At 67.3% G+C, this 19,680-nt stretch overlaps 4 protein-coding genes across 14 annotated transcripts; 2 read left to right on the top strand and 2 right to left on the bottom strand.

Annotated features, from left to right (window-relative positions):
- The first annotated feature begins 504 nt into the window (after positions 1-504).
- On the top strand, positions 505-2,527 carry MFSD3 (major facilitator superfamily domain containing 3). Of its 3 annotated transcripts, none has more exons than XM_044244718.1 (5): positions 520-1,256; positions 1,608-1,755; positions 1,877-1,980; positions 2,048-2,157; positions 2,261-2,527. In XM_044244718.1, exons 1-5 carry the CDS (start codon positions 575-577, stop codon positions 2,432-2,434), a joined length of 1,218 nt encoding a protein of 405 aa, XP_044100653.1. In that variant the 5' UTR covers positions 520-574; the 3' UTR covers positions 2,435-2,527. The 3 variants fall into 3 exon arrangements, with proteins under 3 accessions (XP_044100654.1, XP_044100653.1, XP_044100652.1); XM_044244717.1 differs by having other exon boundaries at positions 1,856-1,980; XM_044244719.1 differs by lacking the exon at positions 1,877-1,980 and having other exon boundaries at positions 505-1,256; positions 2,261-2,407.
- Positions 2,528-2,540: 13 nt separating this feature from the next.
- Positions 2,541-8,924, bottom strand: RECQL4 (RecQ like helicase 4). The gene is given in 23 exon segments (XM_044244716.1): positions 2,541-2,868; positions 2,960-3,068; positions 3,217-3,364; positions 3,448-3,628; positions 3,711-3,880; positions 3,960-4,089; positions 4,182-4,458; positions 4,549-4,811; positions 4,889-5,030; positions 5,103-5,282; positions 5,359-5,538; positions 5,614-5,697; positions 6,149-6,285; positions 6,365-6,457; positions 6,542-6,673; positions 6,776-6,871; positions 6,987-7,131; positions 7,205-7,378; positions 7,380-7,973; positions 8,262-8,405; positions 8,542-8,642; positions 8,743-8,776; positions 8,841-8,924. Coding segments are annotated over 23 exon segments (3,723 nt in total). The 3' UTR covers positions 2,541-2,743.
- Positions 8,925-9,156: 232 nt separating this feature from the next.
- LRRC14 (leucine rich repeat containing 14) lies at positions 9,157-13,102 on the top strand. 7 transcript variants are annotated; one of them, XM_044244709.1, is made up of 5 exons: positions 9,157-9,192; positions 9,592-9,727; positions 9,843-11,199; positions 11,404-11,984; positions 12,077-13,102. In XM_044244709.1, exons 3-5 carry the CDS (start codon positions 10,753-10,755, stop codon positions 12,642-12,644), a joined length of 1,596 nt encoding a protein of 531 aa, XP_044100644.1. In that variant the 5' UTR covers positions 9,157-9,192; positions 9,592-9,727; positions 9,843-10,752; the 3' UTR covers positions 12,645-13,102. The 7 variants fall into 7 exon arrangements, with proteins under 7 accessions (XP_044100644.1, XP_044100649.1, XP_044100643.1 ...); XM_044244713.1 differs by lacking the exon at positions 9,157-9,192 and having other exon boundaries at positions 9,519-9,727; positions 9,843-9,888; positions 10,846-11,199; positions 11,400-11,984; XM_044244714.1 differs by lacking the exon at positions 9,592-9,727 and having other exon boundaries at positions 9,169-9,192; positions 10,846-11,199; positions 11,400-11,984.
- Positions 13,103-13,524: 422 nt separating this feature from the next.
- Positions 13,525-18,985, bottom strand: LRRC24 (leucine rich repeat containing 24). 3 transcript variants are annotated; one of them, XM_044244705.1, is made up of 5 exons: positions 18,284-18,985; positions 15,953-16,288; positions 15,535-15,813; positions 15,209-15,377; positions 13,525-14,566 (listed from the first exon to the last, which is right to left on the bottom strand). In XM_044244705.1, the coding sequence occupies exons 1-5, from the start codon at positions 18,914-18,916 to the stop codon at positions 13,632-13,634; spliced, it is 2,352 nt and encodes a 783-aa protein (XP_044100640.1). In that variant the 5' UTR covers positions 18,917-18,985; the 3' UTR covers positions 13,525-13,631. The 3 variants fall into 3 exon arrangements, with proteins under 3 accessions (XP_044100640.1, XP_044100641.1, XP_044100642.1); XM_044244706.1 differs by having other exon boundaries at positions 15,953-16,575; positions 18,284-18,343; XM_044244707.1 differs by lacking the exon at positions 18,284-18,985 and adding an exon at positions 16,888-18,022 and having other exon boundaries at positions 15,953-16,575.
- Positions 18,986-19,680: the final 695 nt, after the last annotated feature.

Raw genomic sequence — 19,680 nt, 5'->3', positions numbered from 1 at the left:
AGAAGCAGTAGTGGGTCATGGGCACTTAATTAAGAGGCCAACTCCTCCCTGGGCACTGCTGGGAGGACCCGGTGGGCACTGCAGCACCCGGGCTGCAGGTGAGACATCACGGAAGCGCTTGTGGGAATTCAGGGTGTGGGTCCAGGGGGTCTGGGAGCCGGATCTCATCATACCCTTGGGGGAGGGGCCAGGGTGAGCCGCGGGCTCAATACCAGGTAGGCGAGTGGCCGCCAGGCCCGCGGCTCCCGGGCCGCACCCAGGTTGGCCACTGGGGGCGCCCGAGGGCGGGCGGCGCTCTGGCCCGCTCGCGCGCTCAGTGGCCGCGCGTTGCGCGCCTGCGCAGTGCGCACGCCTCAGGACCCGCGGGCGCCCGCCTGTCCCAGCGTGAGCTGACGGGTCCGGCTCGGGCCATGCAGTCGTGTGACCCCTGACCGGCCCAGACCCCCGCTCCGGAACCGCTCTGCCCCGGCGCCAGGTTCTGGTCCGGCCTTGAACCCAGCCCCGGTCCCCGCCCGATCGCGGGCCGGGCCCCCGCCCCCCAGCAGTAGCCCCCGGGCGCCCCGCTCTCCTGGCCATGCGGCGGAAGCTGCTGCCGCTGGCCGGCCTCTACCTGGTGCAAGGCCTGCCCTACGGGCTGCAGTCTGGCCTGCTGCCCGTGCTGCTGCGGGCGCGAGGCCTCTCCCTGACGCGCGTGGGACTGGCCAAGGTGCTGTACCTGCCCTGGCTGTTCAAACTCGTGTGGGCCCCCCTGGTGGACACGCGGGGCTCCCTGAAGGCCTGGCTGGTGCTCAGCACGGCTGCTCTGGGCCTGGTGTGCGGGCTGCTGGCCGCCCTGCCACCCGCGGAAGCCGGCCCGGCTGGGCTGCCGGTCACTGTGGCGGGGCTGCTGCTGTTGCTGAACCTGGGTGCGGCTGTGCAGGATGTGGCCGTGGACACGCTGGCCGTCCAGCTCTTGGAGCCGGCGGAGGTGGGGCCCGGTAACACAGTGCAGGTGGTCGCTTACAAGCTGGGGGCGGTGCTGGCGGGAGGGGGCCTCTTGGCCCTGGTCCCCACGCTCTCCTGGCCCCTGCTCTTCCTGCTCCTGGCCGCTGCCTATTGGTTGGCTGCTGCCCTCGTCTGGGCGGCGCCGGCCCTGCAGCAACTGCCTGCCTCTGGGCGGTCGGAACCACCCCTCCGCAGCCTGCACCTTCTGCAGGACCTGCTGGCCATGCCCGGTACTCTGTGGACGGCGGGCTTTGTGCTCACTTACAAACTGGGTAAGTGAGGCCGTGAGTCAGGCAGCAGCAAGGTGGGAGCCTGGGGGACCTCCGGCGGGTCTCCAGGAGCCTTGGAATCCATTTGGTGGTCACCTTCGGGGGGCGTTAGCATAGCAGGCTGGAGTTCAGTCTGGTTCTCCAGCTCCTGCTGCACGGCTTCCGGGAGCTCCAGCCACAACACCTGGGGTCTCTGACGCCGCCTTATGCTGACCCTAAGCTTGCCTGATGCCCAGCCCCAGCTATCTCCAGGCACCTGGGGCCCAGAATGGAGGCAGTGCCCGGCTAGGGAAGTGCCTCTAAAGGCCCCAAGGTGAAGGGAGGTGGGAGCCCCCGCTCACATTCTCCCCACAGGTGAGCAGGGTGCCAGCAGCTTGTTTCCGCTCTTCCTGCTGGACCACGGCATCTCCACGCCAGAGCTGGGGCTGTGGAACGGTGTGGGCGCCGTGGTCTGCTCCATTGTAGGCTCGTCCCTGGGCGGGGCCTTGCTGGCCAGGCACAGGTGAGCCCTCCCCAGCCTGGCTCACTCACCTGCGCCCACCCGACCTGGGCCCCACTCCCTGATCCCCGCCCTCCCACCCCCCGCCATCTCCCCACCTCAGGCAACCACTGGCCCTGCTCAGGTCAGTGCTACGGTTCCGTCTCGGGGGTCTGGCCTGCCAGACCACCCTGCTCTTCCATCTGGACACCCCCGGGGTCAGGTTGGGCCCCAGCACCGTCCTGAGAGGTGAGGGGCTGGTTGCGGGAGGGGAGGGGCCCCGTGTCCTGGGCCCCGCTGACCTCGGCCCTTCCAGGGGCAGCCCTGCTGAGCCTGTGTCTGCAGCACCTCCTCGGGGGCCTGGTCACAACCACCACGTTCACCCTGATGATGCGGTGCAGCCAGCGGGCGCCCCGGGCCCTGCAGGTGAGGGGGCTGCGGCGGGGACGTGCAGGGGGGCTGCAGGGCTGGCTGCGATCCAAGTGACCCCTCACCTGACCTCCTGCCCGGTCCCTCCTCATCCCCACAGGCCACACACTACGGCCTCCTGGCCACACTGGAGCTGCTGGGGAAGCTGTTCCTGGGCACGCTGGCTGGAGCCCTGGCTGACAGCCTGGGGCGGCCTCTCTGCTTTGCCTTCTTCCTGGTCCTCTCGGGCATGCCCGTGCTCTACTTGAGCCTGGCCCCGGGCAGCCTGGCCTGAGCTGGGTGCCCACCGGCCTAATAAAGCTGGGTGTGCCCGTGGCCCGGCTGGCTGGGCTGTGACACGGGCAAGGCTGTCCTCAGAAAAGAGCTACTATGAGTGACTTGAGCATTTTTTATTCTCCATTTTGGGGCCTCCTTGCCCTTGCACTTCTGATGGTGGGTTTCCCCCAGGGTAGTCATTGTCGTGGCCACCAAGGTCCCTGTCTCCTGACGCACAGCCACACCTGACCCCCTCCACACCGTGGCCAGGCCACAGGCTGTCTTGGCGTCTGAGGTGGGGGAGCAGGGCCGGCCCACAGCCCAGCGGTCAGTGGCCCCAGCGCAGGATCTCCTCTGTGGCCAAGCGCATCAGGGCGGGGAAGCTCAGGCACAGGTGTCTCCTCCAGAAGCGCCGGTCCCGCCCATACACCTGCGCTGGGAAGCGGGGGCTTCCTGCCGGGGAACAACGGGGCGCAGCGCCCTGAGGACTCTGGGCCAGGCCCCACCCCCACCCCCGCCAGAGACCAGCCTCCCGGGCCCTCACCGATGCCGTGGAAGATGCGGGCCACAGCCCTGCCTGAGAACTGCTTCTCCGGCCACGAGGACAGAAGGTGGCGCACGTCCCGGCGAACCTGGTCCTCCCAGTCCTGGATCTGTGAAGGGTGGGCACGTGAGGCCACTTCCACGGGGCCAGGTTGCACGTAGCCCACCGTGCTGCGGGCCAGGAGGCGGAGCGTGCGTGTGTGTACACGTGCGCGCGCTGGCTGGGCTCCCTGCAGGCCAGGAGGGGCGAGCTCTCACCCCTGCCTGTCCTGGCTCCGGGTCCCGATCGTCTTCCGTGTCCCCGGGACTCTCTTCCTTGAAGTAGCGGCCGAGCAGGGCCTTGAGCCTGGCGCTGTGCTCTTCGCTGGGCTGCTCCAAGCAGGGCCCGCAGCTGGGGAAGGCCACGCTGGGGCGAGAGGAATCTGTCAGAGCCGCCCCCCCTACAGGGCGGGGTGGAGGTGGCCCCGGGCCCTTCCACCCCTCCTGCACCTGTGAAAGGCCCGGAAGGTGCGGCGCAGGCCGGCCAGGGCCTCCCGCTCCCGAGCTTGTATGTGGCCGTACAGGAAGTCACAGATCTGGTCCCTCTCGGGGGCGGTCAGGTCTCCAGGACTGCGCAGACAGAAGGCGAGCTCCCGGAACTCCACCAGCACCCCCGTGTCCCGACGCGCACCTGCCAGAGAGCTCGTCACATGCGGGCAGGCTGGCGGCAAGCAGGTGCGGGGCCGAGTGGGCCGGGCGGGGGGAGGGCGCACCTGTCGTGGGCTCGGGCTCCCACCGCAGCTGACGCAGAGCCCGCTGTGCTGACGCCAGCTTCCAGCCCGCCGAGTCCGCCAGCTTCACGACGTCAAACTCCACGGAACAGCCTCCCCCGCCGGTGTTCTCCGGCGGCTGCTGGGCCAAACACACAGCCAGGAGGGGACACCTGTCCCGGGACGAGACACGTAATTAGCCATCCTGGCTCCAGGTCTTTAGCCCCAGCCTGGGGCAGGACGTGTGTTCACCTGTGGGCCAGGGCCAGGAGCTGGGGGGCACCCCCAGGGCAGCGCAGGTGGCACCGGGCGTAGGTGGGTCCCAGCAGCTCCAGCCAGCGTCGTGGATGTAGCTCCAGGTAGCACAGCAGGGTCTCAATGGCTGGGGGTGGGGGGCGTAGGGCAGGGCTCAGGGACATGGGCACGTGGGGACGCAGGTGTGTGGGGACGTGCCCACCGTCCCCAGTTCCTCACCCTCCTCGGGCAGGTCCAGGGCCTGCACCAGCGGCTGTACCGGAAGTGCCCGCTGGTGGCCTGGGCACCGGGCTGCACGCTGGCTGCCAGGCTGCTCAGCCTCCCTCAGGGACCCGGCCACAGGTGTCTTCTGGCTCCCCGCTCCGTCCCTCTCTGGAGGCCGTTGGGCTTGGGCACAGGTGCAGGGGGGGAACGCGCACTGGACCAGTTTCTTCACGGCGAGAAAGTCGGCTGCGTCGGCATACACGTGTCTCCGCAGCTCCTGCAGGTCCTGGCCCTGTGGCATGGAAGCCGTGACCGTGTGGCATAGTGGGGGGGGGGCTGTGGGGGAGACCGGGTGGGGGGCTCGAGCGGGGCAGGCAAGAACCTGGGGTTGTAGGAAGAGGTGGCAATGTGCTGGCTGGCCGTCACGCCCAGCCCGGCCCACAGCCTGCACGTAGGTCTCCAAGCTTGCGGGCAGCCCCAGGTGCAGCACAGCCCGCACGTCGGGCCGGTCCAGCCCCATCCCGAAGGCCACCGTGGCCACCACCACCCGCAGCCGGCCATCCATGAAGGCCTGCTGCACCTGCCGCCGCTCCCGGTGACACATGCCGGCGTGGTAGGCTTTGGCTATGGCCTCAGGGACCTGGCCTGCGGGGAAGACACAGACGGTTAGGTGCACTGTGTTTCTGGGGCAGGTCTGTGGGGCACAAGCCTGCTGACCTCACCTCTGGGCCCCAGGTCCCGGGACGCACGCAGGCAGGTGCGGAGCAGTGCGGCGACACGCTCCGTGTCCTCACGTCTGTTGCAGTAGACGATGACGGAGCTCAGAGCACGAAAGCGGTCACTCTGCAGCAATGTCACCAAAGCCTGGTGGGTGACAGCGGTCAGTAGGGGCTGTCAGAGGCCGTGCCTCTGGTGGGCCCAGGTGCGTGCACCTACCTGCTCTGGGTCCCTGTCCATGGACACAGAGAGGTACAGGTTGGCAGGGACGGTGACCGGCTCGCTGAGGACAAGCTCCTCGGCCACGCCTAGATGCTGGGCCACATCTCTCGAGGTGCTGCGTGTGGCCGTGGCCGTGAGACCCAGGAAGCAGCGCACACCCAGGTGTTCCCGCAGCACCTATGTGGGAGCAGAGCCGGAAAGGGTGCCCAAGCCATCCTCCCTGGCCTGCTCCCTCACCCCGACTCAGGCTCACCTTGCAGAGACGCAGGTAGCAGGGCCGGAAGTTGTGGGACCACTGGGAAAGGCAGTGGGCCTCATCGACACAGGCAAAAGCAACCGGAGGCAGCTGAGGGAGGCAGCCAGAGGGCCCCAGCCCAGCCCCAACCAGCGCCTCGGGCGACAGCATCAGCACGTGCACCTGGGCCGCCTGAACCTGAGAGCAAGGTCAGGAGCATCACGGGAGGGCCGGGCCGGTCCCCCGCCCGTCTTGCCAGGCCAGGCCCCTCACCTTCTTCAGGGCAGACTCACGCTGCTTCCTGGTCATGCCCGAATGGATACAGGCCACCTTCAGGCACGGGGGCAGGCCAGACACCTGCAGGGTCGGGGGAACAACCAGTGACAAGCCACCCTTCCTTGGTTCTCCCTCCAATGGGCTCTCCGAGCTGCTCAGCTTGACGGCGGCCGCCATCTCTGCTTTGGGCTCTCTGGGGAGAGAAAGCCCAGATGGCGGGGCCTACAGGACTCAGGGTCAGGGCTGCCCGTGAGCCTTGGCTCAGAAGCACTAGGAACGGACAGGCCCCATGGGGATGCCCACCTTCCCCAGCTGCTGCTCCCGGGGCTCGAGTCAGGTCAGCCCAGCTGCCAGGTCCCTGCCGCCCTCGGGCCACCACTAGACCCGGGGCTGTGGACAAGCTGCCGGGCTGAGAACAGCGGAGCTCCTTACGGCCCTGACTAGGTGACAGGCAGCAGCCCGAAGGAGCCAGAGGAGCTGTGGGCACCGGTTCCTGCCTTCTGTGTGGGGCCCAAGGGTCCTGCCAGAGCACCTGGTCATCCATGAGAGACAGGAGGGGAGACACGACCAGCGTGAGGCAGGGGCTTCGCCGGGCGTAGAGCAGCGCAGGAAGCTGATAGCACAGGGACTTGCCGGAGCCAGTGGGCGACACCAGCAGTGTGGACATGCCTGGCGGGACCGACAGTCAGTAGTGCCACCCTGTGGCCAGGCCTTGGTCCTGGCCCCTCCCGGCAGGAGCCAAGCTCACCAGAAAGGACCTGCATGATCACACGCTCCTGCCCAGGGCGGAAGGCTTGGTGCCCCAGCTGCTCTAGGGCCTGGAACACCTCAGCCGGTGTCTCTGTGGACACAGGTGTTGGTCAGGAGGGCCCCAAGTTGTCCCCATCTCCCAGGAAAGGCTCTGGGCCGGTCAGCTTCTGCTCACCTGCCACTTGTCCCGAGGGCCCCGGTGGGTAGAGCGGTGGCACCGGGCGGGGCCGGCAGGGTGCCCAGGGCACAGGCTGCTCCACAGTCCCCAACAGCTCAGGCCCAGCAGGCTCCGGGTCCTTCTCACTCACTGGGGTGAGACACAAAAAGGTGGTGTGGGAACTCTAGGCTAGACTAGAATCTTCCCGGATAAAACACAAGTGGCCACAGCCCGCCCTCCTCCTCCACTCACCGGGTTGCTGGCAGCCGGCAGTGCCCGTCCTCTGCACCGCCCCGTCTGTGGCGTCGTCTCGATCCTCACGGCTCTCCGGGGGACCCTGAGCAGGCTCTGTGTCAGGTGTAAGGAGCTGTTAGCTTCTTCTGTTGGAGGTAGGTGTGCTCCCCTGCCCCCATCCCCCCAAGAGTACCGCTGTCGTCCAAACAGCGCTAGGGCAACCCCTCACCCAGAGTAGAAGTTCCACTTGACTGGGGGCACTGGGATGACCAGTGGCCCAGCTGTCCACACCGGAAGCAAGAATTCTTGGCTGTGGCTCTGGGCTGACCACCTCCAAAACACTCCCCCTTCTTCTGCCACTTCTGCTTCCACATCTGTGGGGGCCGCAAAAGACGGTCACATGGCAAAAGGCGGTAGGGATGAAGGGAGCGGCCCCCGGCTCCTCACCTGCTTTCGCAGCAGCCTGCCGCGGAGCGCCGGGCCCCGCACGTAGCGTTTCTGCTTCATGTTGAGCCTCACGAAATTACCTCCGCTCTGGACAGCTGGCCTAGAAAGGAGGTACAGACAGGCGATGGCCAAAGCCGCCCCACCGTAGCCCGTGTCAAGGTGACCCTACCGGGAGGCTGAAGCTGTGGTACCCGGTGGCTGTGGGGCCACTGGGGGGCTGTGCCCCCACGGGTTCTGCTGGGCAGGCTTCTGCGTGTTCTGGAGCCCCAACTTCCTCCGGCAGCGGTCCCGCGTGACTGCTGTCCTGCTGGGCCTGTGCAGGACTCCCTTCTGGTTCCCCATTCCACGTCCACTTCTTGTCTTGACTGTTGCCAGGTTGGGGGCTCTCTGCATGGACTCTGGCTGTCTGTAGGGCTTGAGTCTCAGGGCCAGGGCCGGGACCAAGGACAGGCGGGACACCTGAAGCCAGAGGTTGTGAGTCCTCCACACCCAGGTTAGGCTGGCAGGCCTTGGAAGCCCCCAGGAAATCTGGGGCCCCGTTTTGACACCGCTGTAGCCAGTCAGGGTCTAGAGAGCACAGTCGTAGGCTCAGGGATGCCTGTAGCTGCTGGAGGCAGCCTGGCCTCAGCCGAGGCCCACGAGGCTGGAGGGGGACCTCACTGACTTCTGGAGAGACCGGGGCAGCCCCTGCGCCTGGTGGCCCTGGGGAGGGCGTCTTGGACGAAGGTCTTTGTGGAAGTCGGGGTATGCGGCCCAGAGCTGGCCCAGCCTGAGGGAAGACAGACCAGCAAGCGGGAACTCAGGTGTCTGGGCTGCTTCAGACTCTGAAAGCCGCCAGAATGTCCACCCTGAAGCACCGGTTGAGGCGAGAAGCCCCAGGCCGGCCCTGAGGCAGGAGTCCCACCCTGGTTAAGGCTGGAAGGGCACGTGTGACCCCGCGGGTAGAGCCGCACACGTTTGGAAGGGTTGAGGAGAAAGGTTCTGCGGGGACCCTGTGGCTGGGCGGAGACCGGCTCCGCATCCAGGAGGGGCGCGCTGCCTGGCCGGTGACTCTCACCTGCAGAGTGGCCTTCAGGTTGGCCTTGAGCCTCTTCCCGTAGTCCGGCACAGACCCCGCAGCGCTTGTCCCGCGGAGAGGAGCGGGTGGACTCTGGGCCGCAGCACGATTCAAGTGCGGCCCCCAGCAGCTGGGCTCCGGCGCCTGCAGGAGAGACGGTGGGCGTCCGCGCCCCCCGAGCCCCGCCCCTCCCCGGGTCCCGTCCTCCCCCGGGCTCTGCGCCCCCACAGAGGCCTGGTCGCGACTCCCGGCTCTGCCACAGGCGCCCGACCCTGGGTACCTGCGGCGCCGCGGCGGGAAGCGACTGCTCGGGGCTGCGAGGTCCCACGCCGCCGGCCCCGCCCAGGGCCCCCTTCAGGGCGCGGTACTCCCGGTAGAGCGCTGGGGGGTGCGGTCAAGGGTCACCGGGGGCCGCCCGGCTCCCTGCCCGCCCGCGCCCTCCCGGCCGCGCTCCCTCCCGCCGCGCTGTCCGCGCGCTCACCGCGGGTCTCCTCCGGCGCCGCCTCCACGTCCTCCTGCGGAGGGAGCGCGTCAGCCCGCGACCGCACCCTCCGCCCCCCGCCCCCGGGCAGCCCGCACCTGGCCCGGCCGCCGCCCGCACCGCCTCCGGAACGCGCGCTCCCACTCCCGCAGCCGCTCCCGCACGTCCCGCAACCGCTCCATGGCTCCGGCCCGGCGGCCCCGGGCCCCGCGAATCTCCCGCCTCGCGGGCGACGCCGGCCGCCGGCCAATGGGGGCGCCCGGTAGGGTCGGAGGCGGGGCGGCCGGGCCGCCGCCGCCGGGACAGCCAATCAGGGGGGCCCTGGTGGGGCGGCCAATGGGTGGCGGCCACGTCATCGCGGCGCGCGGAGGCGCTGGGCGGGGCGCCGCGGACGGCGAGGCGGGGCGGGTGGCGGTGGCAGCGGCGACGGCGGCAGCGGCTGTGGGGCCGGTGAGCGCGGGGCGCCGGCCGGAGAGGGAGCGGGGCGGCGTGCGCACCCCGGCCCTGCCTGGCCGCAGGAAGCGGGCGCGGGAGCTTGGGGCGGCGCCGCCCGGGAGGCGGGAGCCGGTCGGCTCGTCCGCGGAGTGGGGAAGGACCTGGAGCCCTGCGTCGGGCACAGCGACCTCGGGCCCCGGGGCGCGACGCACCGGCTTCGAGAGGCAGATCGCGTCGGGGAGGCGGAGGGCGTCGCCTCGAGGGTCTCCCGCGGCTCGAGGCCGGGAGGACCAGGGCGGGGGCGTCTTCGGGGAGACGCCGGGACGCGCGGGCCGGGCGGCAGGGGGCGGCGGCCCCTGCACGGAGGCTCCTCCCAGGGACCACACCGGCTGCTCTCGCTTCCTCTCGTGGCAGGTGCTGCTCGCTCGGTCCCGTCACAGCGAGGTATGAGTCGTCCTCGCGACGTTTGTCTCCAGGCAGCGCAAGGCCGGGGGTTGGCGTTCCGGGCGCCTCCAGAACCAGTGCCCTGAGGACTCGCGTTGTGCATGAGGTTGGGAAGCGCGGGGCCTCTGGAGCCAGACTGCTCCCCCTGCCCCGGGCTCATCGCCCAGGCTGTGACCTTGGGCTGGCAAAGCGTAGAGCTTCGTTTTCTAATCTGTTCCCAGGGGTAGGACCGGGAAGCGGTTTTGAGGATGAGGTGCTTGGCGCGCAGTAAGTCCGCTGAGTGTTGCTGCCGCCGAAGTCAGGAGTAGAGCCGGGGTCCAGGTGCCCCGCAGCCCCAGGCATCTCCTGTGTGCCTCTCCTTAGCCTGGTGCGCATTCCACGCTGTCTCTACGCCTCTGAGCAGCTCTTGGTCTGGGGCCTACTGAGTCCCGTGGGTCTGAGACTGGGTCTCTCACTGTGGATCTCGGAGGGGAGGGCGATGTTAAGACAGGTGGCGAGGACCTTGGTGCAGTAACAGTGAGGTTTGCTGTCCGTGGGTCTGTGGGGTCTCCATGCTGGGCTGTACTGCTGGACGGTAGTAGTTAGGACCTGAGGGTCAGGCCTGTCTGGACTCAACGTTCCCTGGGTGCCAGCCTTTTTTTTTTTTTTTTACCTTTGCTGGTGCTTACTAGACTGCACTAGTGCTGCTCCCTCCTGTCCAAGGACAACCTGCCAGAGCTGGAGGAGAGTGGGGAGGTGAATTGTGATGCGGCTTCCCGCCCCCTCGCAGTGTCCTGCCTCCTCCACTGCTCGTGTAGTGGGGGAAGGGCCTGAGCTCTATTCTTCTTTTGAGGAAGAGAGTGTTTCTGATAAACAGCTTTGTGATTTGGGAGGCTCAAGTACAAGTCGGGCGGAGGGAGGTTGTGCAGAGCAGTAGCCCTGAAAACCGCGCCGAGGCAAGCCGGTCCTCGCCGATGCCGTGCTGTTTATGTACTGTGTGGAGACTGCATTTCCGTAGAGTCCCCATGCTTCTAGAGGGAGGGAGCTAGGGGGTGGCCTTGTTCCCGTTTCCACTTCGCCCATCGCTAGGCACCTAGCACTTGGCCTCAGTGCCACGGTCCTCCACTGAGTGCTGGCGCTGTGCCAAGTGCCATGCTGGGCTTGCTCAATACCAGTGACGGAGGAGGCCGTGGCTGGGTGGTGGCCTGGGGTCTGTCCTCCCCGCTGAAGGGCCCTTCCCTGCAGGTGGCTTCCTGCCTGGCCCAGCACGATGCACACGCTTGTGTTCCTGAGCACGCGGCAGGTGCTCCAGTGCCAGCCAGCTGCCTGCCAGGCCCTGCCCCTGCTGCCTCGAGAGCTCTTCCCCCTGCTGTTCAAGGTGGCCTTCATGGACAAGAAGACTGTTGTGCTTCGCGAGCTGGTGCACACATGGCCCTTTCCGCTGCTCAGCTTCCAGCAGCTGTTGCAGGAATGTGCCCACTGCAGCCGGGCCTTGCTGCAGGAACGCCCCAGCACAGAGAGCATGCAGGCTGTGATCCTGGGGCTGACGGCCCGGCTCCACACCCCAGAGACGGAGGCTGGCACACAGCCTCTCTGCAGGTATGAGCTCACCTGAGGGGCCCTCAGGCCCTGGGCTGGGGCGGCATTGCGGTGGTGGTGCAGAGAGGTCCCCTGTGAGGCTCCAGGTTACTGCAAGAGCTCAGTGCAGTAACGGTCCTGTTGCTCCTGTCCCAAGACGGCTGGGAGTGGGTGTGGGCTCTGCTCCCTTGCCTCCTGCTTCAGCCTACCCGTGCTCCCAGGAAGCATGCCCTGCGAGTGCTGGACATGACGGGCCTCCTGGACGACGGTGTGGAGCAGGACCCTGGTACCATGAGCATGTGGGATTGCACAGCAGCGGTGGCCCGCACGTGCATCGCGCAGCAGCAGGGCGGGACTGTGGAGCCTGGGCAGGCCCCCCTTCCTGTGGAGGTTCGTGTGGATCTGCGGGTGAACAGGGCCTCCTATGCATTCCTGCGGGAGGCGCTCCGAAGCAGCGTAGGCAGTCCCCTGCGGCTCTGCTGCCGGGACCTGCGGGCCGAGGACCTGCCCATGCGCAACACTGTGGCTTTGCTGCAGCTGCTGGACGCGGGCTGCTTGCGCCGTGTGGACCTGCGCTTTAACAACTTGGGTCTCCGTGGCTTGTCTGTTATCATCCCCCATGTGGCCCGCTTCCAGCACCTGGCCAGCCTGCGGCTGCACTATGTACACGGGGACTCCAGGCAGCCCTCTGTGGACGGTGAGGACAACTTCCGTTACTTCCTGGCCCAGATGGGCCGCTTCACTTGTCTGCGGGAGCTCAGCATGGGCTCCTCTCTCCTCTCGGGACGGCTGGACCAGCTGCTCAGGTGAGCAGGCCCCACTACCACCCTACCCTTCCTCCTCTCCCCGAGACCTATTCCTGGTTCTGCCTGTCGGTGACCTCCTGTGTCCCCCATAGCACCCTGCAGAGCCCCCTGGAGAGCCTGGAGCTGGCCTTCTGTGCTCTGCTACCTGAGGATCTGCGCTTTCTGGCACGGAGCCCACATGCCGTCCATCTCAAGAAGCTGGACCTTAGTGGCAATGACCTGTCTGGCAGCCAACTAGAGCCTTTTCAGGGCTTACTGCAGGCAGCCGCGGCCACGCTGCTGCACCTGGAGCTGACCGAGTGCCAGCTTGCGGACACGCAGCTGCTGTCCACGCTCCCTGTGCTGACGCGCTGCGCCAGCCTCCGCTACCTCGGCCTCTACGGCAACCCGCTGTCCATGGCGGGCCTCAAGGAGCTCCTCCGGGATTCAGTGGTACAGGCTGAGTTACGCACGGTGGTGCACCCCTTCCCTGTGGACTGCTACGAAGGCCTGCCCTGGCCGCCGCCGGCTTCTGTCCTGCTGGAGGCTTCCATCAACGAGGAGAAGTTTGCTCGTGTCGAGGCTGAGTTGCACCAGCTGCTACTAGCCTCAGGCCGTGCGCACGTGCTTTGGACCACAGACATTTACGGGCGCCTGGCAGCAGACTACTTCAGCCTATGACCTCCAGGCAGTTCTGGGGTTCAGGGCTGCTGAAGACCCCTCCTTGCCTTAGGTAGACAGACCCTTCCCTGGCACCCTGCTGGAGGCCTGACACGAGGCCCTGGTCTCAGGTTTCCTTGCTCCTGGGCGCTGTGAGCCTTCTTTTGCTTTGGGCAGCACCGTGTGGTTTGCCTTGAGCCCGTGCCCCTGACTGGCTGACTGTCGGCTTCGGGGCTGGATTCCAGGCCTGCAGGGCCAGATTTGGTTTGGGTGCACTTGGCTACCCTTGGTGTTGTGGCCCTCTCAGAGCGTGTTCTCTCTAGGCCCTTCCCAAGAGTGGACTGCGCTGGGGCTGAAGCTGGAACACGGACCTGCTTCAAGGAGCGCTGGGTCTCCCTGCCCTGGCACCCAGGAGACCTCCTGGCAGGGCTTTGGAGCCAGAAGGTGTCGTTAAGGTACAACGTGCAGTGTGTTCGGAACTCGAATTTGTGGTGGTTTTTCTGTCCCGATTGGTCAGAGTGACTTGTCGCGGGCTCTGCGTCATCCCCAACCTGGCCGCTGTCTTCCGGTCCGCTGCCCGCGCCTTCCCTTCCCTGGGCACCCCACCCGCCTCACAGCCGGCCCGGGCCTTTCCGCAGCCCGTCGACCCCCCACCTGCGGGAGACCCCAGGTCCTGCGGCGGTCGGGCGGGGACCCCGCGGAGCTAGAGGGGAGGGCGGTTCTGGGAGGGCTTTTTTCTGGAGCGCCTCGGTAGGGGTGCGGGGACCCCCCCCGTCTGGCTGCCGTCCGTCCCCATCTTAGGCCTCCCGTGTGGCAGAGCTGGGGTCGGCAGGTGTCCGCGCCCCGGGGTCCCCCACCCCCCCACCCCACGCCTCGTCCCCATACACAGCGCGCCGCACACTGCGCAGCTTCCAGCCTTTACTGACTGCGCCTGCGCGCGGCGAGCCCGGGAGCCGGCCAACCCGCGCGGCCCACGTCATCAGCTCGCGCCCGCCCCCTCGGCCCGGCTCAGCAGTGAATCTCGTAGGCGGCGGGCGGCTGCAGCGGCAGGCCCGGCCCCGGCCCCGGCCCAGTGGCCGCGCCGTCCGCCGCCTCCGTCGGGCCCTCGGCGAAGAGCGGCTTGGAGCGGTCGATGACGAACATCTCGTGGCCTCGCTCGCCGCGGAGCTCCTCGAGCTGCGCGAAGCTGCAGGGCCCGTCCGAGTAGTCGTTGACGAACAGCGCGCCCTCGCCCGGCGGCCCCGGCGCCTTTTTCCGCTTGCGCCGCCGGCGGCAGATCATGGCGGCCAGCAGCAGCGCCGTGAGCGCCAGCAGCGCGATGGCCGCGGCGACGGCCGTCTGCGTGGCCAGGCCCAGCGCGCGGAAGGCCATGCTGCCCGCCTCCTGCAGGGGCTCGTGGCCGGCGGGGCCGGCGGGCGGGGGCGGCGGGGGCGCGCGCGGCGGCGGCTGCTGCTGCGACAGGTTGACCAGCAGCCGGAAGGGCACGCGGGCGGCGCCGCCGGCGTTGGAGGCCTCGCACTCGTACTTGCCGGCGTGCGCCAGGGTGATGTTGCTGAGGAAGAGCATGCCGCTGCCCGTGTCGGGGGCGCCGGGCCCGCCTGCGCGCGGCGCCCCGCCTTCCGGCCGCACCTGAGCCCGCGGCTGCCCTTCGCGGGGCTGGGCCACCTTCCTCCAGGTCACCAGGGGCTGCGGGTAGCCGGAAGCCTGGCAGGCCACGCGCAGGTCCTCCCCCAGGCTGGCCGTCACCTCCAGCGGCTCCACGTGGACGGAGGGCGGGATGCAGATGAGGCTGCTGCCGGATATGTCCAGGAGACTCTGGAGGGCCAGGCGCGGGGGCTCCGCGCACGTGATCTTCTTGTCCCTGGAGCTGAGCAGCCGCTGGCCCCCCTCCTTGATCCAGGCTCCCAGCCAGTGCAGGGCGCAGTCGCAGCGCCACGGGTTCTCTGTGGGCAGAGCAGGGCGGGCAGGTAGCTCGGGGGTGGCTGGCCAGGACGCGAGCCCCTGTCCCGCCTCCCACAGGGGGCCCCTGCCGCCTTTTCTCTGACCCCAAGCTCCTTGGCCTGTGGGCAAGCTCTTCCCTCCCCCTTCCTCAGTTCTGTGATGCAGGTTCCGGTTCTCTAGTCTCTAAGAAAGCTGCTTTTCTGAAGTCTCTCCTTGCAACAAGTCCCATCATTTTGGGGGAGCCCTGGTGTCCACATAGACGTCCCACACACTAAAACCTCGCGGGTCCTGTCAGCCTTGTTTCATTCAGGCCGTGTGTCTGGGAAGGGCAACCCTTCCAGTTCCTGCCCCGATAGCCCGAGTGTGCACGTGCGAGCCCCTCAGCTCCTCCCAGGGACTTCTACTTTAACTGTCTTCCGGAGGGAAGTTCCCTGAGCTGTGCCCCTTCCGGCACCCGCGTTCCCATCAGCCTCCTTCCACGGGTGCAGGCTGTGGTGTGGCCCTTCAGAGTGCTCCTGGATGGGATGCAATTCAGAGCCACCGAAGCCAAAGCCTGCTCCACGCCTGGGCCGGTTTGTTTCCTCCGGCCACCACTGTGACCAGGAATAACCCTTCGCGTGAGGCCCCTTCCCCCCAGGAGGTACCTGTGAGGCGAAGGACTTGCAGGCTGGCCAGGGGCTGTAGGGCCTCACGGCTGATGGTGCCCAGCTGATTCCTGCTGAGGTCCAGCAGTGCCAGTGAGGAGAGCCCCGCCAGGGCCTGGTCCTCCAGCAGCTCAATGCTGTTTTCCTGCAGGTGCAGCTCCTGCAGTCGCTGAAGAGAAGACACAGATCATCAGGGAACGGGGGCCCCGGGAGGCAGGTTCCCTTCTGGGCAGGCCAGACTGGGTTGCCTCTTCTCCCTCTCACTACTCCGGCCGCACAGGGCAGTGAAGGGAGGACCCTTGCCCCTGCCCGCGTGACCCCCTCACCGGGAGGTGCAGGAAGGTGAAATCCAGCAGCTGCACCAGCTGGTTGCCCGCCAGGTAGAGCGCGCGCAGCTGGCCCAGGCCGGCGAAGGCGCCGACGCGCAGGCCGCGCAGCCGGTTGCCGGTGAGCGCGAGCTCGAGCAGGCGTGGCTGCGCGCGGAAGGCGCCGGGCTCCAGGGCGCGCAGGCTGTTGTTGTGCAGGTAGAGTCGGCGCAGGGCTGCGAGAGGTGCCAGGACGCCCGGTTCCAGGCGCGCGATGCTGTTGTCCTGCAGGAACAGCGTCTGCGGGCCGGAGGGGGGAGGAAGGAGGAGTCTTGACCCCGCGGACGGAGTCTCCCTCTTCCCGAGAGCGCTCCAGCACCCTCCCTTCGTGTCGCGGGCACCTCTGCCCCGCGGCCCAGTGGCCCCGCGCGGTGCCCACCTGCGTCCCGGGTGGAATTCCGGGCGGAAGGACGCGCAGCCGCAGGGCGCCGCACTCCACCGTGGCGCTGTAGCAGCGGCAGGCGGCCGGGCAGCCGGCAGCGCCGGGCGGGAGGTCAGGGAACCACAGCAGCCATAGCAGCAGCAGTATGGGCGCCCCCGTGGCCATCTCCCGCGGGACCGGCCGCGGGCCACGAAGCTGCAGCCTCCTGAAGGGCTTCCTTATAGTCCACCCCGGATGTGATGGGCCTCCTGGAACACAGGTCGGCAGGCCTGCCCCTAACACTTGAGGGCCAGAGAAGGACATGGATGAAGGCCCACACCCTGTGTGTAGTTTCTGAAAAGTTATAAATCAGTTCAAGCAATTGGTTAAAAAAAAAAAATGTTGACTTCTTTCCTTTACAAAAACAGTCATGAAGATCTGGCTTCAATGTGGAATTTCAGGTTTCGATTTGGAATTTGCACTGTTCTTGGTCTTACTACACAGGCCATGTGGGGAGATCCAACCCTGCCTCACTCCCTTGTCTTCCCATCTATCTCCATGCAGCTCTGTAAGGGGCTTCCTGCTCATGCGTGTGCACGTCCGGATCGGGCTTCCCTCTTCATTCTAGCAACCGGCCACTCCTGGAATCCAAGGTGCAAGAGGCCCGTGTAAGGTGTGAGCCTGGGAACATGTAGCTGGTGAAGCCTCTTGCCCAAGCACAGGCTAAAAGGGCAAGAATGGGCTCTGGGGAGGCCGCCTTCCCCTCGTCCACATGGACTCCTCTCTGACACCTCCAAAAGCAGAGTCCATAACAAGTGCGCCCCATAAAAGGCCCGAGGCCGCACCCTGCCAGTGTCCTTGTCTTCACCTGCCCCTGACCCAGCCATTAAGTCTAGTCCTTTTATCCCTGGAACTTGTGCTGTGTTACCTGACCCTGGGAGCACCTGACATACCTTGACGGGTAACATGGGCAGAACTGATCCTGGAAGCCACCAGCTGTAGGAAAACGGAGGCACAGCTGCCCCTGCCCTCCTGGGGTGATGAGGTGGAAGAGTTTGCAGAGAATTAGGGGTATTTCTCAGGGAACTTGCTGGAGAATTGGGGGAATGTGGCACACAATAGGAAAGTCAGTTTAGAAGCCATGGCCTATGTTCGCCCTGCTGGCTTCCAGCAAGGTGCTTCTGCGTTTGGGCTCTGGAACAGCTGAGTCGTAAATGAGGGCCCTTGGGCGACCAGCTGGGTTTCTAGGGTGGTTTCCCCAGTGGGCTGTGGGAGCAGTGACCTCCTGAACTGTGAAGGAACATAGTGTGTTGGGCTTTATGCTCGTGCACCTGTGATCCTACAAAGATGGGAAGGCCTGGGTCCAGTTCTGGGCACAGGAAGTTGAGTTTTAAAGGTGGGGACTGGGGCTAAGAAGCCAGCTAGTCTGGGCCAGGGATGGCAACCCTGATGGGGTTCTGTCATCCAGCCTCCAGCCCTTTCCTCCAATGTCCCACTCTGAACCCCTGCCTGTTTACCAGGTCTCCCTGCTAGCAAGAGGGAGTCATGGGGAAAGGCACCGAGTGGCCTTGGTGTCTGTCCAAATCTTGCTCTAAATTGTAACACACATGATTATTTAAAGTCACTAGAAATGAGGTAGGCACAGCAAAAGTTTTAATGAAATATAGCTTTGGCCCAGGCAGAGGCAGTTCCCAGGTGTCTCAGGATGTGTGTGAACCCCAAGGACCTGAAAGCATACTTTGGGCTCCCGGGAGCCATTTCCCTGAGCCAAAGGGCTGGCCAAGACTTGCGCACCCAGCCTCCCCCCGCAAGTCCTCTCAAGTGGAGGAGCTTCTTGGCTTCCTCCTTAGGATTCAAGGCACTGCGGTTCACAGGGACACCCCCTAGACGCTGACTGGAATAAAAGGGCCGGCGTGAGCGGGGATGAGGGCCCAGGCGGGAAGGGCAGAGAAGGCCCGCCCAGAAATCCTTCTACCCAGCGGACAGCCCTCTAATCCTGTTGGGCAGGGGCGGGGCGTCACACACAGGATTCTGCGTTGGCTGTCACCGTCTCCAGAGCGCCGTCCGTGCGGGGACTGGAGGGGCGAGGAATGCGTTGGCTGTCACCGTCTCCAGAGCGCCGTCCGTGCGGGGACTGGAGGGGCGAGGAATGCCTGCGAGCCGCATGCTTCGACTCCCCCACGGTGTCACCTGCACCCCCTCCAGCGTGGGTCAGTCCTGGGCGGGTTCAGGGCAGGGCGTGGTCCCCGCCAGGTCTCCTCCCCTTCCGAGTGCGCGCGGGGCACAGAGCCGGGACGGCCCCCGATCCCGCCCCCAAGCCCGCTGACCTCGGGTCGGGCGCCCCCTCACCTGACGCTCCCGCGGCGCGGCTCCCCCGCCGAGCCCGCGGCGCCCCGGCCCACCGAGCAGCGCCGGGCGGGGGAGGGGGCGGGCGCCGCTCGCGCACGCGCACTGGAGCCCCCGCGCCTCCGGCCCGGCTTCCCCCCGCGAGCGAGGGCCAAACCAAATGAAAGGACGCCCCCGGCCCGAGGTGTGGGGAGGGGAGCAGAAGGGCCCGCGACCCCGCCCTTCCTCGCGGTCGAGGCTCCGGAAGGCGCAGCAGCACCTCGGACAGCGCCGAGCGGACCGGGGCCGCGGTGCACCTCTGCCGCGCACGCGCATTCGGCCGGCGCGCTCTTCGGGTGCGCGTGCGCAGCGATGCGCGGCCGGGACCCGCGAGGGGGCGGGGCAGCGGGGGGCGGGGCCAGGGGCATCTGCGACCGCCCACGGTCCAGCAGGCGGCTCAGGGCGGCGGGGTGACGAGCAGCAGCGGGGCCAGGTCCATGGTGAGGGCGAGGCGGCGGCCTTGCCAGCGCACGTGTGAGGGCAGCGCGGACGCGCCGGGCGGATACTCGAAGCAGGCGCTAAGCTCGAAGGCCAGGGCTGAGCGCACCAGGCCCACGCCGCCCGCACGCTCCGGCGCCGGGTGGTAGAGGCGCCCATTGGCGGCCAGGGGCAGCAGACGCGCCGGCTCGAAGGGCACGGTCAGGGCCTCCCCGCCGCCGCAGTAGGAGAGACGCGGGGGCCCAGGGCCCGAGGCCAGCAGGTGCGTGAAGACCACGGGCCGGTCTTCGCAGCGCAGGAAATTGCGCTCCCTGCCGCAGGGCGAGAGGAAGGGGAAGGAGGTCTCGTAGCGACCGCTGCGGTTGGGTCTCAGGCGGGAGAAGAAGGTGACCAGGAACTGTGGGTCTGCAGGTGAAGGGGCACGGCTGCTTACCATGCCACTCTGCGCGGGGCTCTGCTCCCCCAGGCAAGCGGCTCGCCCTGGGCAGCGCCAACGACGGGCACCGTTGTCGGTACGCCACCTTGGCCTCGGTCTAGACAGCGGGGCTCTTGGGCGCGGGATGCCCAGCGTCTGCTTCGGGCGGGCCAGTGGGCCAGTGGGGAGGCTGGGGAGCAGAGCGCACCAGGGCCTTGCCAAAGGGACTCGGAAGGTGGGGAAGAGGGTGCAGCAGTACCTTTGAAGCAGGTGATGAAGTTCTTCATTTTGGAGTCATCCAGGAAAAGCTGCGGACAGAGGGGCAGGCCATGGCCCATGAGTCCCCCCCCCCCCCCGGGAGCCAGACAAAGCCGCCCTCGGGCGGGGAGGCCTTGGGCAGGCCTGAGCCGGGGCTACGGTCCGCCTCCCTTGCTCGTCTGCACACCGTGTGCAGAGAGGCGAATGGAAAGTAAACCCGGGGCTCCCACCAACATCGCACGCCGGGCCT

Source organism: Neovison vison, chromosome 4 (assembly GCF_020171115.1).
Source record: "Neovison vison isolate M4711 chromosome 4, ASM_NN_V1, whole genome shotgun sequence".
In the NCBI taxonomy this organism is placed as follows: Eukaryota; Metazoa; Chordata; class Mammalia; order Carnivora; family Mustelidae; genus Neogale; species Neogale vison.
This window is presented reverse-complemented; position numbering and strand designations above follow the sequence as displayed.

Coding starts and splice junctions, on each gene's coding strand:
- LRRC24 (XM_044244705.1), bottom strand. CDS start 18,916: ATGGGCGCCTCTACCACCCGGCGCCGGAGCGTGCGGGCGGCGTGGGCC. Junction 15,814..15,952: donor GAATTCCACCCGGGACGCAG/GTGGGCACCGCG, acceptor TCCGGCCCGCAG/ACGCTGTTCCTGCAGGACAA. Junction 14,567..15,208: donor GCAAGTCCTTCGCCTCACAG/GTACCTCCTGGG, acceptor CTCTGCCCACAG/AGAACCCGTGGCGCTGCGAC.
- LRRC14 (XM_044244709.1), top strand. CDS start 10,753: ATGCTGGGCTTGCTCAATACCAGTGACGGAGGAGGCCGTGGCTGGGTG. Junction 11,200..11,403: donor GGCACACAGCCTCTCTGCAG/GTATGAGCTCAC, acceptor GCTCCCAGGAAG/CATGCCCTGCGAGTGCTGGA. Junction 11,985..12,076: donor CGGCTGGACCAGCTGCTCAG/GTGAGCAGGCCC, acceptor TGTCCCCCATAG/CACCCTGCAGAGCCCCCTGG.
- MFSD3 (XM_044244717.1), top strand. CDS start 575: ATGCGGCGGAAGCTGCTGCCGCTGGCCGGCCTCTACCTGGTGCAAGGC. Junction 1,981..2,047: donor CCCCAGCACCGTCCTGAGAG/GTGAGGGGCTGG, acceptor CGGCCCTTCCAG/GGGCAGCCCTGCTGAGCCTG. Junction 2,158..2,260: donor GGGCGCCCCGGGCCCTGCAG/GTGAGGGGGCTG, acceptor TCATCCCCACAG/GCCACACACTACGGCCTCCT.